This window comes from Homalodisca vitripennis, chromosome 4, assembly GCF_021130785.1.
Source record: "Homalodisca vitripennis isolate AUS2020 chromosome 4, UT_GWSS_2.1, whole genome shotgun sequence".
Lineage (NCBI taxonomy): Eukaryota > Metazoa > Arthropoda > Insecta > Hemiptera > Cicadellidae > Homalodisca > Homalodisca vitripennis.
In genome coordinates, this window is record NC_060210.1 from 188,857,341 (window position 1) to 188,871,705 (window position 14,365).

The window sequence follows — 14,365 nt, forward strand, 5'->3', positions numbered from 1 at the left end:
GTACTACTTCTAGTATAAACTCGTCTTATCTTATCAGTGATAAACGCGCGCCGCTTGATCTGGGCTTGGACTTTGCAAGCTCGAGTTAATTTTTTTCTAAAAGAGCAAGCAGCGCGAAGCACTGCGCAGCGGGCAAGCATCGCGTGATCTAACCCATTCTGAAAATTTTGTTGATCCTACAACAGGAGCACACACACACACAGAGAATCGAATCGCTCTGGGCGTCGGCAAAACGGCGTAATAGGAACGAATGCGGTACAAGTCGCAACTTGCTAGACTCATACTTGTGTGAGTTTCTGTGGAAACATCGCCACCAAAACACAGATTTGTCCGAACAAATCTTGGAGGACATTAAAGCGTTCTGGCCACCAGGATAGTGTATTATTTTAAACATCTTTCATTACTAATTTGTGTTTTTTCGTACAAATTAATAAACTCGTTTTTCAATTGTTTTTTGCAAATTATTGTCAAAAACCTAGCTTAACCTAACCTCAATTACCTTTAGAAATTACATTTGTAGCTCTAGTAACGTAATCTAACTTATAGAAATTAAAATAGAGAATGCGGGGACATACTAGAAAAGACCCCTACATGGTGTAACTAACCCGACATTAAACATGTATATTGAGATAACTAATTTGTACTGTTTAATTTTTAAAGCCCCCCTCCAATGAATGTGTTTAACAATGCCGTTTGGCCGGTCGAAACGCGCCATTTATAAACCCAAAGAGGCTATAACTCTGCATTGCGGAAGTACAGACTAAGAGTGATTGAAATGGGCAGACAAAGAAGTAATGTGAAGCCGAAACAACGATGGGACATCGTTGGAACTTTTGTTTTGTTTGGAACAACGGGTACCATACAAGCAGTGAATACGGCCGGGCCGAGATGGACTGTGCCTTTTGTTACTTTTTTATACCGGGCATTTCTTCGCCCTGATACTGTATGTACAATTACAATGAACACTCTAATGGTTAACAGAAAAAACGTAAAATTCCAAATTTCCGACGTCAAAGAGGGAGGGAACCAGATATTAAAAGGTAATGAATGCGTTTAGGAATATATCTAACGTAGCTTTCGTAAACCGATGCGTAGTTTATAGAAGGTTTCTTATCCACATAAAGCCTAAATTATTAAATTATGTGTAGGACACAAAATTGCATACAGTGTGTTCCACAATTTTGTGCACACCGAAGGGATCTTGGAAACTATAAGGGATACAGCAAAGATTAAATGGACAAAGTTATGTGTAATAACAAGACAAATACATTACTTTTGTCGGGTTGATTATTAGTTCAGTATTTCACTCGCTGCGCTCAAAACTTTCAAACTGTCACAGATCTTCTATTAGTACCTGTATTGAAACCCTTTTAACAAGATATCTGCATGAAATTCCTTCCAGTTTTTAAATAATATAACGAAAAATTGTCCAAGACCAGCAAGTAGGATGTGTTAAAAATATAATATAATAGCGTACAGCACGGCGTGACACGTTAGCGAACAGCACGGCATGCCACGTAATTAGACAGAAAAGAGTAACACATTCATAGACAGCATGGCGCAACACTTCTACAGACAACACGGCGTGACACGTAATTTGCCAGCAAAGAGTAACACGTTAATAGACAGCACGGCGCAACACTTCTACAGACAACACGGCGTGACACGTAATTTGCCAGCAAAGAGTAACACGTTAATAGACAGCATGGCGCAACACTTCTACAGACAACACAGCGTGACACGTAATTTGCCAGCAAAGAGTAACACGTTAATAGACAGCATGGCGCAACACTTCTACAGACAACACGGCGTGACACGTTAGTAGACAACTAAGCGTGACACGTAATTGGCCAGCAAAGAGTAACACGTTAATGGACAGCACTGCGTAACACTTCTACAGACAGCACGGCGTGACACGTTAGTAGCCAACACAGCGTGACACGTAATTGGCCAGCAAAGAGTAACACGTTAATGGACAGCACTGCGTAACACTTCTACAGACAGCACGGCGTGACACGTTAGTAGCCAAAACGTGTAACAAGATAGCAAGTGGCACGACACGACACAGGAGTCAACTCGGCGTGACACGTTAGTAGCCAGCAAGGCGTAAAACGTTAGTAGTCAGCAAGGCGTGACACGTTAGTAGCCAGCAAGGCGTAAAACGTTAGTAGTCAGCAAGGCGTGACACGTTATAGCAACATAGCTGTCCCGGGGTCTTGCATTACCGTTTGCATATTTTGCGTGTGTTTTCTGGCGTTTGTTACAACTAAATGGAATAAAAAAGTCTACCTTATATCTGAGTTAGGTTTGCTGCGTTAGTTTCAATAGGAAATCGTAATATAAATCATAATAATAATAATAACAACTAATGTATTCTTGAGCAAATGTGCAACATTAAAACACTCATCACGCATCAAAATTAAAAGGTATTGCAATAGTATATACTAATATAACACAAATTTCGGCTAAGATAATTATACCGTTTATTTAATGGTTCAGACCAAACTTGGTTTGGAAACAGCACTTTTGTTTCTTGAGTATGTTCGTTAGAGAGTCTCATTGAATAAACAATTTCAATGCGGCGAATGTTAGTATCTGGAAAATTAATGTAACAGTAAACCTTTTGTCTATTAAGCAATTAAAAATAAATAGAACTCATTTTATTCTCTGAAATAACCGTTCTCATGTTTAATGATTGTGATTGTCATAACACCATGTCATGAGTAATCTGGATCTAAACCATGAGTCGATAGCTCAACAAGACAGTATACAAGAGACCATAACGTCTGTGCAACATCATGGAAAGATTATTATTAGACCAAGAAGGAAGAATCTAGAATTGGAAGGACGGTTCTCAGAACATTCTCTAAATTTAATCTCAAAGTACATTCCACTAGAGAGCCAATCAATAATATTATATAAGAAATCTGCACTTTACAATATGTAATCACTAATCAGCCGTCATCAGTAGGAGAAATCAAGAGAGAATTTCCAGCAGGGATCTAAATCTACCAAAGTAAACCAATAGCACGATGTATAGGCTGTCCTGAGTGTAAGTTATTTGTTAGCAAATAAGACAAGTGACGAAGACAAGAAAGCTCTCTACCTTACAGCATGAAGTCCGATAGGTCACTCTGAAGAAGTTGTGGAAAATCACCAAGAGACCAGCGATGCATGCCATAATTTAAGGTTAGTTATTGCAAGACAATGAACTAAGATGAGGTTTTGGAATAACTGAAAAATATTCACAAACACGAGACCAGTTCGATTTACGACTAGAGATTCGTGATCATCTCCATCATAATTTTTAGACATTCGTGAGTGTACTTTGGATATCGATCATGAGAAAAGAGCTGTAAAGTTAATCGCATGGATTCTGCCTACTATTCTGAAGAAGTTATATATAAACCGAAGAGAATTCACAAGCCGGGGGTGTGTTAGTCTTGCACGATGTTTAGACTGTCCTGAATTTATTATTTGTCACTCAGCTCTAGACTTGATAAAATGAAGTCTGCCCACTTATCTTGGAGAGCCAATGAAATAACCGAGGAAATTTCACCGGTAGGTAACCAAGTGGAACTGGAACGGAGGTGTAGATTTCATCCATAGGCCACTTAAGATGAGTACACACCACTTGCCATGAACCCTTCTTGATGAAACCAAGAATTGGATGAGACCTGAGGTTGATAAGTAAACTTTTACGGGTTATTAGAAAGCCAAGGACGAACAATCAGCATATCAGTAGTTCGTAATTATAACAAGGAAGATTTAATAGTTGTCCAATTTCGTTTGTGTTCATCCAAAAAATTGATAGCTTCACCTCTCCAAAATAGCTCTGTTTGTAAATATACAGTTTGCTCAGTTTCAAAAACTTGTGGAGAAAACTAGAAATAGTACGTACTTTTAGGACTCAGGAGTGCAGTTGGACTATATCTAATAATTATTATAGGACGTTGTAGATGCTCTTATACTATTATCTTCTAATAAACGATTAGCATCTTTATTCGTCCAAGACTATAGTTTTCATTAACATGTGAGTTTTATTAATTATTCAATTGGATTTGTAAAGTGACCAGAGAAGACATCAATTTGTTAAGGCTGTCCGTGTGCCAACTATACACACTCTGACAAATAGGTCAAGGTCACAGTAGCATGAACGAGGTAGAGCAAAGTAAGGAACTAATGGTGAGGTCAGAGGGCTAAGGGAGGGCAAAGGGATTCCCGGTGGTGGGGGTAGAGAGAGTACGTCCCTGCTCGTGTTCTTCCTGAACAGCGTGGCAGGAAGCAGATTGAAAATTCGAAGGCGCGAGATGTCATTTAAAAAATCAACACAGATTCTTTACTATAATATGCTTTTTTACAAATTTTAAAACTCCAATATTTTAGATATTACTGGACCCAGAGGGATTGACATGTTTTTAATTCTCTAAGATATAAAATTAACGTTTTTTCCGTAACATTTAAAAATGGTGTAAACAATTAATTAAAATGTTAAAAATACAAAATATTTCAACCCCTCCGGTCATATTTAAAGTACCCACTGTAAAAATTTCACATCCTTATCTTCAGGTGTTTTCGATTGAGCCTGATTATAAAATGGCCCAAAACGACTATTTTTTATGTCTACAATTCCTCCTATGGTAACCCAAAATTATGTTGTCCTTTTTCTGTCTTAAGGAATGTTATTTTGAAGGTTTGTGAATACAACATTTTAAAAACTTTACTCAACCCAAAATCAGTTGCACCACCGTAAGGGTGATTTTTATAAGAAGCTAATAAGTTGAGATGTTTACGTACTTAAACAGAGTATCAAACCCAAAATACTTCAACCTGGAACATCTGTGGAAAAGAATAGAAGTAAAGGTGATGCAGAATTCGGGTAATGGCGACACAACCCGACACGGATGACTAGGAGATGGCAGGGGACCAATAATCGTTTCTGTTTATTGCCCAGACGTAGACGATGAGAAGCCAAATAGATGTCAGCAACAACACTAGAGCCCTCTAAACTAACTGTCATTGTGTGACTCTTTGCGCCAATGGTGACTTGTTACGTCAATGTAAATGCGCGGTGCAACACCATCAATGTATTCATGTGTTACAGTATTCATCTGTATATAAGATAGGGTTGTCAATCAATAACAAATGAGTAGGCTAAGGCCTGGAACCCCCCAGATAGTATTAGAATTTTAGATTCTTGCAAATCTACTAGAAAACACGTTAACTGATTCATCAACAATAAGTTAAAATGGCGCGGACAATGTTACATAACAATTTAAAGGACTTAATGATATCCTTCGTACTGTTATACAAATCTCAAGACGATTTTAATTGGTTTATAGACTTTTCATGGATAATGGATGATCTTTACGTGGAAAATCCAGATTTGTATGAATCTGAAAGTGTGGAATAAAAAGACCACCCTCTTTACTACATTCATGAAGTCATCACGTCCACCCCATCCCTTTGGGTTATCTTCAGTTTCTCATCTTAGCACCCATTTGTCATAAACCTAAAATCTACCCTTTAAAATATCGTAAAAGTTGCATTCTAGGTTGAGAAGTTAGGTGAAAATATTGACGTGCCAGAATTTATAATCCACAGATTCTAGAGTTGGTTCTGGGCTATATGTTTCCTCATTATCGGAAACGTAGATGCTTAAAAAATGAACAAAGTCGTAGTAACAAATTTGGTCATCAGCCAAGTTTATCATCGGAGTTTAAGTTTACACAAGTATTTACTTTATACGGACGCCCATAAATGGCGGGCGAATCTTCTTTCGTTGAATTTCTGTTTTGAAAATACAAACGATTAGTGGTATTGTTGATTACGAAAATAGCAAACATTAGGAGAGTAAACTCAATAATTATCTTGTCAATTCAACTTAAGCTATGAAGTAATACACTGATTAACCCTTCGAACGGATAAGCCTGATACCTTAACGCTGCACAACCTTATCATGTTTTAGTTTATTCTACGAACAGATAACTTCGGGTTGTAACAATGTGAGGGTTAATCAATGCAGTAGGCTACTATTGACTATACTGTACTGCCACCAGGAGATTATAAGACAATATCTCTGCATATATAGTATACTATGTTAGCACCATGAGGTTCTCAGGAGGATTTATGACAATATTTCAGCTCCTATAGTATAGTTGTTTTGCACCAGGTGGTTCTCAGGAAGCTATATTACAATATATCCACATTTATGGCATATTTTGTTACCACCAGGAAGTTATGAGATAATATCTCTACACCTATAGTATACCTTGTTAGCACCAGGAGGTTATGAGAAAATATCTCTGTATCTATAGTATACCTTGTTAGCACCAGGAGATTATAAGACAATATCTCTGCATCCAATAGTATACTTTGCTAGCACCTTAAGATTGTCAGGAGGTTATATGACAGTATATCAGCACCTCTAGTAGAATTTGTTGCACAAGGAGGTTCTCAGGACTTAACTACAGTATCTCCGCAATTATAGTATACTTTTTTAGTTTGCAGTTGGTACTCAGGAGGTTATATTATGAGAATATAACCATTTACAGTATACTTTGATAACACAGTTCATTATATGACAACATATCCACACCTATAATATATATTTTACTATACAACAGGTTCTCAAGAGAAGAAGAAATCTTTCCTGTTTGATTGTGGGGCGTTCAAAAAAATATTTTAATTTGTTACATCTGAACTACTGGTAAAATTGATTTTTGATAAGAGTTATTTTGGATTAAGAGTACCCTTAAAATTGATTTCGCTTACATACTGCTAACTACTTGTTTAGATGTCCACTTACCTGACGGCTAGGGGTGTCATTCTGGTTGAGGGGATAGTCGGTCTTGCCGCCCGAGGGCTTCCTCTTGGTACCGCCCGTCGCCCACCTCATCAGGGTGACTGAAGGCCGCTTGGCGGACAGGCTGGACGGCAGGTCACCCTCGTACTCCTGCGGCAAATTGGAAGGGTTCAGGAAGATGTGGGTGCGGTACCCGCCGTGGTGATCCTCCATGGCGGAATACCCATAGTAGTCCCCGGTCCGTTTGGCACCACCACCGCTGCGGACCCGGCCCTTGGCGCCATCCGACTGGAAGTTCTTCCGAAACAGGATGTTCATTTCGGAATATCTGCCGCTAACCTAACCTAACATCGGGCTAACCTACACACGCGACTGGCACTCGCGACACCAGTGCCACCGACTGCCGCTGCCGGACACGATGTTCGAAGACAGATACTAATTTAGAAAGTTGGCCCCGGAGTGGGTTTATTTCGAGAGCTAAACAATGACGGCGACGTCCTCCCCCAACGCTCGGGCCGTTGTGGCTGCCACCTGTCTGGCAGGTCACGTGGTACATTGTTGTCACACATTGTTGCCGCGATTGTTGCGGCCCATTGTTGACGAGATTGATGGTCGCGCCCGCCCCTCGCTCTTTGTACTTCTGGCTGCTTGGATTAATCTCAGCGTTTGTCTATGCACGTTCCTACAGCTTTGTTTGTTCTCTATACTACGTTTATCAAGTCCTATTCACTGTAGTATTCGCAGTTTGCGTCTGTTCCAAAGTTAACTTCCTGAGCTGGCGTGAGTTGGGTTAGTGCCAGCTGAGTTTCCGGTTCTTGTCATCCCGTACATTTCACATTCGCCACTAACTTTTCACAGCGAGTGATGAATTTGTTCTCGGTGTTGTTTCGATATAGAAACATCATGGGACTGTAGACACCGTGTTGTGGAACAAGCCTATGGTCCGAGGGATCTAGTACGGCGACCAGCCAACATTTTCTGCTCTATTTACTTGTCAAGGGAATATGCGACCAAAGTACGCGAAACTCGATACTTACACTTTATAAACAATGTTTTATTCATTATTTATCAATTACTGTATTTTACCAACAATGTATTCGTTTAGTTGAAAACAACAAAATGCTGTAGTATCTGTACAAGATTCATTAAATTTCCCCAAAACTTTGTTCAATGTTAAAAAATTCATAATTTCTAGAACAAAATCTTGGTGGGACAAATAATAAATTCAATGAAGGATCTTGGATCATTGGAAAGAAGTTTATTTATTATCACTAGTAAATGAATACATTTTCCAAAATTACTTTTTTATTTGTGAAGTGCCTGATTATGGAATCATTGATTCCGAAAGGCCTTGAGCAATTAAAAAGTAATATTGGAAAATGTTGTATTCATTTTCTAGTAATAATAAATAAATTCAATGTTAAAAAAATATTTGCCTACGCCGTATTTATATTCAAAATAGCGTACTATGATACAAAAAATATTTCTTCACTCGTTGACATAATATTAGGTATGAAATATCAATATTAAGTATTATATTACGGTAGTATCGGCCAGTAATTCGTCTCTACGCCGCTAGAGTTCGCGGAAATGCCGCTCGAATTAGGTCACGCACTGCAGCGTTTATTATCTATTACAAAGTGTGCTTTGTAGATTCAAACTAACCTCATTCCTGATCGCAACCAGTTTGCCTTAAACGCATCAGTAAGTCGAAGCCTTCATGTCTAGCCACATTAGTCAGATCACATTGTCAATTTTCTAGGTTACCTTATTACTTTATATATTATATACTGAAGCTAAATTTGAATATAATACGAATTAACTATTCTATACTACGACTCCACTATTTAAACTGGTCAGATCCCGTTGTTGCATCCCACTTTTAAAACTATTTTCAATACAAGTTAGGTAGATATAGTTTTCTGATAATGAACCCACAATAGAAGTGATTGTAGAACCTTTTTGTATTCTCAGATCACGTGGGCACCCTCGAATCTGGGACGGAGTGTGCACGAAATATTAAAATATTAAACTTCAAACAGATTTCAGAGCAAGTGACTCAGACTCAGAGGCGTTCGCGTGCCATACAGTACCCAAATTGTGTTAATCGTGTTTGTTCACTCTAATCTATGTTTGTAACCATGTCAGTTTATCATTGCATTAGTTGGGAATAATGAACAAAGAATTTGTTGGAATAGGAAGAAACTGAAATCAAATTGAACAAAAGTGAAATGTTTTAATAATTAACCTTAAAAGGATACGGATGCCAATATGATTTCACTGAGCATTCTTGTAATGATGAGGCGCTATTCGTTGTTGTTGGGTTAATTGTTTCGAATTCCATAGTTACAGGCCTATAACATTTCTTTTCTGAGGCAAATAACGTTAAAATGGGTTTGAAGCACTACATAAAAAATTATAAACATTTAAACTAATCAATTTCGGTTATTTTATATCAGTTTCAAGAAAAACTGTTGGAGATAGTGATATAGAGTTTTAAATTTTCAATATGAGTAATAATTTAAAGGAATAGAATATTTCAATAAAATATAAAAAGTTAAAGACATTTGAAATAAAACATAACTTTCATAATCATAATAAAAAAATAATATCAATAAAATATATATGAGATGTTTTTTACTAAGTCCATTCAAAATTCCTTCAGTTATAATGTACATATACATACGTACATACGGTACAAATTTACATATACTTTACCTTCAGCCGTTTTTCTGTAAGGCCCATTATTATTACTTTAAATTACCTACTGTTTGTGGAATGATCAAAATATCTAATATCCACTTTTTAAGCAGTAATATTTTTAACAACTAAAAATTATTTATATTAATATATATATGTGTGTGTGTGTGTGTGTGTATAAAATACACATATAAACATTTACTCATAAACGTATATAAATTTTAATAAGTTTATAAATAATAAAGTTTAATAATTAATAAAGTTAATAACTTATATTAGTTATATAAGTTGATATAATATAAGTTTTAAATACAAACCCGTTCAAAAACCTACTGAACCATTACCTCATAGACAGATATCTAATTTGGATTAAATACATAATCTTTGCCAAAAGAGCAATGCGATACTCTAAGAACACAAACATTGTGTTATTAGGCTATTAGACCCGAGTTCTAGCTTGCGGGATTCTGCAGATAAGATAACAACTGGCCGATAAGAAACTAAACTGATTCTGTTTACAATGCGATATGTTTCTACAGTGTATTAATTGAAAACTGTACAATAAAAATATACGTATCTAAAATAATTGTACGACTAACACACGTAACTAGAATACCGAATATTCACGTTCCCGAATAGTGTGAATTTTCAAATCAGAGAGAGGATGAGGATATTTAAAACATCTGATTAGGGTAACCAGCAGCGTTAAATGCCAATATGGCGGACAGCCAAGACTGTTGCTGGATATTGATATGGAAGGAAATCAACTCTCTACACCTCTAGTTGGCTTCGTTTTGACTAAAATCTGATTCGCTAACCAAACATATATGGAGGAAAAGTAAAGTAGCAAAATTCACTTCTAGTTTTAAATTCTACTTATAAGATCATACTTATTATACAGTTAAAGTTAGTACAAAAATTGTCTGTCTAAAAGAAAATGCTGGGCTCTGGATGCCTCTGGAAAGTTTTTGAGTTTATTAAGTGGATAAAATGTAAGGATATTGTGATCGCCGTTACTAAAATCCTTATATTAACTCTTTAAAATGTTATTTACCGTAAGGCAAGTTGCATGTTGTATTTGGAAATTTTGGTAAAATGGAATCAGAGACAAAGCTGCAAGGAACAGAAGATTAATCTCTTCTGTCTTGAGATAATCAGGAATATCAAGCATCCGCTCTTCTTCCTTCCTTGTCCTTTCTCTTTCTTGGTTTCCCGACGACAGGTATAACAATAGCTTTACGTAATTATAAGTAAAAGTAAAATTGTTTGAGTGCCAATGGGTGAATTTTGGAGATTAATAGTCATATACATAAAAGTATATTAATTTATTAAAGCGTTTTCTCTCTTTCATTGTTATAAATTAAATTGTATCTCGTCAAGTTTCATAATACTGTATTACTTTCATTACATTTGTATGAAAATAAAACACAAGTTGAATAAAAGGTAGAGTTCAATTTTTAGTTAAATTAATACCCACTTACAATATACTACATGTCCTGTAACAAAAATCTGTAACTCTCTACGAGCATTATTTATTTGCAACTAATATGCGTGTCAACTAAACCAGACATCTTTCTTTTATTGGAGCGTCTGGTATCTGACGCTGTCTCAGACTTCACTCCTGGAATCTGGAGTCATGTTCGTTTGAAGAAATCCAAAGAAAGTCGGCGACGAAGAAGCTCAAAAAAGCTTTACATCGTTTCAACATCAGAGACACCTATAAGTAGGTGAAGTGGTAGTCTCATTGTCTCATCAGAATTGAGTGCACTACGATGTTCCTGACACAATCTCTTTAGGCACGGTGGAGCAACCGAGTTTTCTACACACAATTTAGCTGTGGTAGAAAGGTTTTATTCAATTTTAACGTTGAATGTAGCTCCAGTTCATTTTCCTTTTATTTATGAAACAATGAGAATATCTTTTCACCTAGATTACACTATGTTTATGGTCTAAGTTTCTCTGATATTCATTTTGAGCTCCTTCGCCGCCAACTATTTTTGGATCTCTTCAGACAAACATGAGTCCAGATTTCAGGAGTCAAGTCTGTGTCAGCGTCAGATTCCAGAAGCTGCACTAAGATGAATGTGAATTGGATCTTAACTCAATATTTACATTAAATCAGATTTATGTATAATTTATTTAATATTTTAGATTTTTTCTCTGTGGTTTAATGCCCTACTAATCTTGTTGGAGCCAATTTATTAAATTAAATTCATACATATGGTTATTGCTATACCTTTCTTAGGACTTGCAGAACTTTTAGTAGGTCTCTGAGGCTAACTACATAGTTACTTCTTCATCGCATAATCGGGCCTAACTGGGCATACTTACTACTACTTCCGCAAGGCTGCTCCACCGGTGAGGACAGTACCATGTTTACGATTTTTAAATTTGTTAATTATAATGTTATACGCGGTATAAAATACACTGAAACTCATTTATGCTTTACAAATAATATTATTCCACATAGAGTAGAGTTTTGAAAAAAATACGTGTCGAATATTGAATCACAACTTATGAAGCAATCATTAATGAAAATGGATTGGTCAAGTTCCGTTATTTCACCCCATGTTTTTAAATCGCTACTGTAGCCACGGAATTGATTGTTTGAGGTGAACTATCATTTCAACTTATATTTCTGATCAGCCCCTCTAGAATTTTATATTTTACTGATAGGTACTATCTCGAGGGATGTTTTTCTTTTATTGACATCAGCGCGGGCTTCGGCAGCACCTTAGGTGCTGCCGAAGCAGGTGCTGCCGAAGCCCGCGCTGATGGCCGGAGGCACTCGTCTCATTTCGATAACAAGAACAGTCTGGGCATGCCTGATGCTGATAAGATAAGACGTTGTCAAGGAAAACAAACAGTGTCTATCTAGTTTAGTACCTCCGTACTCATCTATGATCATAAATAGTTAAAACAATCAATTCCGTGGCTATAGTAGCGATTTAAAAACATGGGGTGAAATAACGGAACCTGACCAATGGATTATAGAAGTTTATCATTACTTTTTTGTTTAACTGGATTTTAATAATAGTTTGGCTTATCCCATCGAGTTTTACAAATTTCGCTAAGATTCATAATTGAAAGTCCTTTTGAAAACAATATGCAGTATTTCTCCATAAAATATTTACAAAAATAGGTGAGTTCATCTGAAAAGAAAATTCATAATATTGTCTTCTACTAGGCTCGATGGAGTTTTAAGTTTTTTGGAAAATTACAACAGATGTTTGTCCGGTATTAATATTTTTAACTATAGAAGATACTAAGGAAACCCAATCGAAAAAAGAACAAGGTAGAAGTAAGCCACATCACGAGTTGTAATGTAATGTTGCTGTGGTTACATGCAACATTTCAAAACTCTAACTAATTCCATTCTCGAGTTGTCCTGCAGACTGATAATCGTACAAAAAAGAAATTGACCCCAGACCTCATTATTGCAGAAACGAGTTTCAAGCAAACTAAGTCTTCATATGAAATATCATGCCACATGATACATTCAGATTTTTGTTTATCACATTGGGATCCATATCAGTGTTTAAGTATTAAAAGCCTACACACCAAGTCACCATAAAATGATGTTGTATAAGTTAGGATATTTAGTCTACAAGTGTTAGATAATGAGTCACATGTTTGAGTCTTATAAGTGTATTGAGTTTATTTACACATTAATTTACTCTGCTATTTTACTCTTGTTGCTATCATGGTAATCTATAAGACCAATCTAAAAGTACATGCTTACGCTCAGCTAAATCCCATGAGATGACATGGACAATCATCGAACTCAGTGTTCCTCATATAGAAATGAAGCTTCATGCACAATTTCAAGTCTATATGTTAGTTCTTTTTAGAGATATCGTGCGGACTCACAGACATCAATGTAATTTTTCCAGCCCCTTGATTAATAGGCTTCGCTAAAGCTCAGCCAATCACCAATAGGTATTTTTGGTTATTTAAATAAAAAATTGAATTTATAATAGATACTCGTATTTACTGTAGTAACTTTTCCAGTTAAGTTGTGCAAGTACAGATTTTTATGTAGACAATTGTTTTATTTGCGGAATAGTTGAGGGTCCAGTTCTTTATTTTATGAATTAATACTTTAAACTGGGTAGAGACCCACACAGGGCACGGTAAGTAAAACTGCTGACCAGGCTGGCCAACAGTTCCATTACACACAGCTGAATCCCACCACTACTACATTTTTTTATTACGGTTCAATTTAAGTATTTTTGGCATCGGTGGTCAATTTCTGTTTTGTGAAATTATAATATTATTAGTTTATTGTTTGTGTCAAGTGTCGTTTTTTTGGAGATATTCATCTAAGCTAATTTATTATGTCACAATTTGAGACAAACCGATAGATGAGATTAGTCAACTATTTTAATATTTAAATAGGTACGCGAAAACCGCTAAAGATATTAATGTAATTTTTAGTGACATGGTATTTATTTAGATACAATGTTAAAACATGTAATTTTCATAAATTATGTTTAATTAAGACATATAATTTCCTTAGGTTATAAAATGAATACAATTATAAATGTCAATTCCTGCAGTTGCAATTCATGTACATACCTTACCTTAAAACGTTAAAATTTCTTTTCTTCAGTAGTTTTTATTTGGGCCTGATTCCATAATTGCCTAAATTCTCAATTATACATTCCTGTTATTTCACGTGGAAAGGTTAAAAATAGATTCCCTATTTTTCCACTCAAGAAAGTTATTTTAAATACTAGATGTTTCCCGCGGCTTCGCACGCTTTTCATAACCTTTGCCCGTATATGAGCACTTCTGATTCTAGTAAATTATATTTCCAGTGCCGATGTAGAGTTTGTCTTGTTGACACGATCAAGAAAA

At 36.1% G+C, this 14,365-nt stretch overlaps 1 protein-coding gene across 1 annotated transcript in view; it reads right to left on the reverse strand.

Moving 5' to 3' along the window:
- LOC124360802 overlaps positions 1 to 7,364 on the reverse strand; it is a 30,592-nt gene extending 23,228 nt beyond the window's left edge. The window contains exon 1 of the mRNA XM_046814707.1: positions 6,809 to 7,364. Coding sequence (XP_046670663.1) covers positions 6,809 to 7,123 — 315 coding nt within the window. The 5' untranslated portion in view covers positions 7,124 to 7,364. The remainder of the gene's footprint in view (positions 1 to 6,808) is intronic.
- Between the last annotated feature and the right edge of the window lie 7,001 nt (positions 7,365 to 14,365).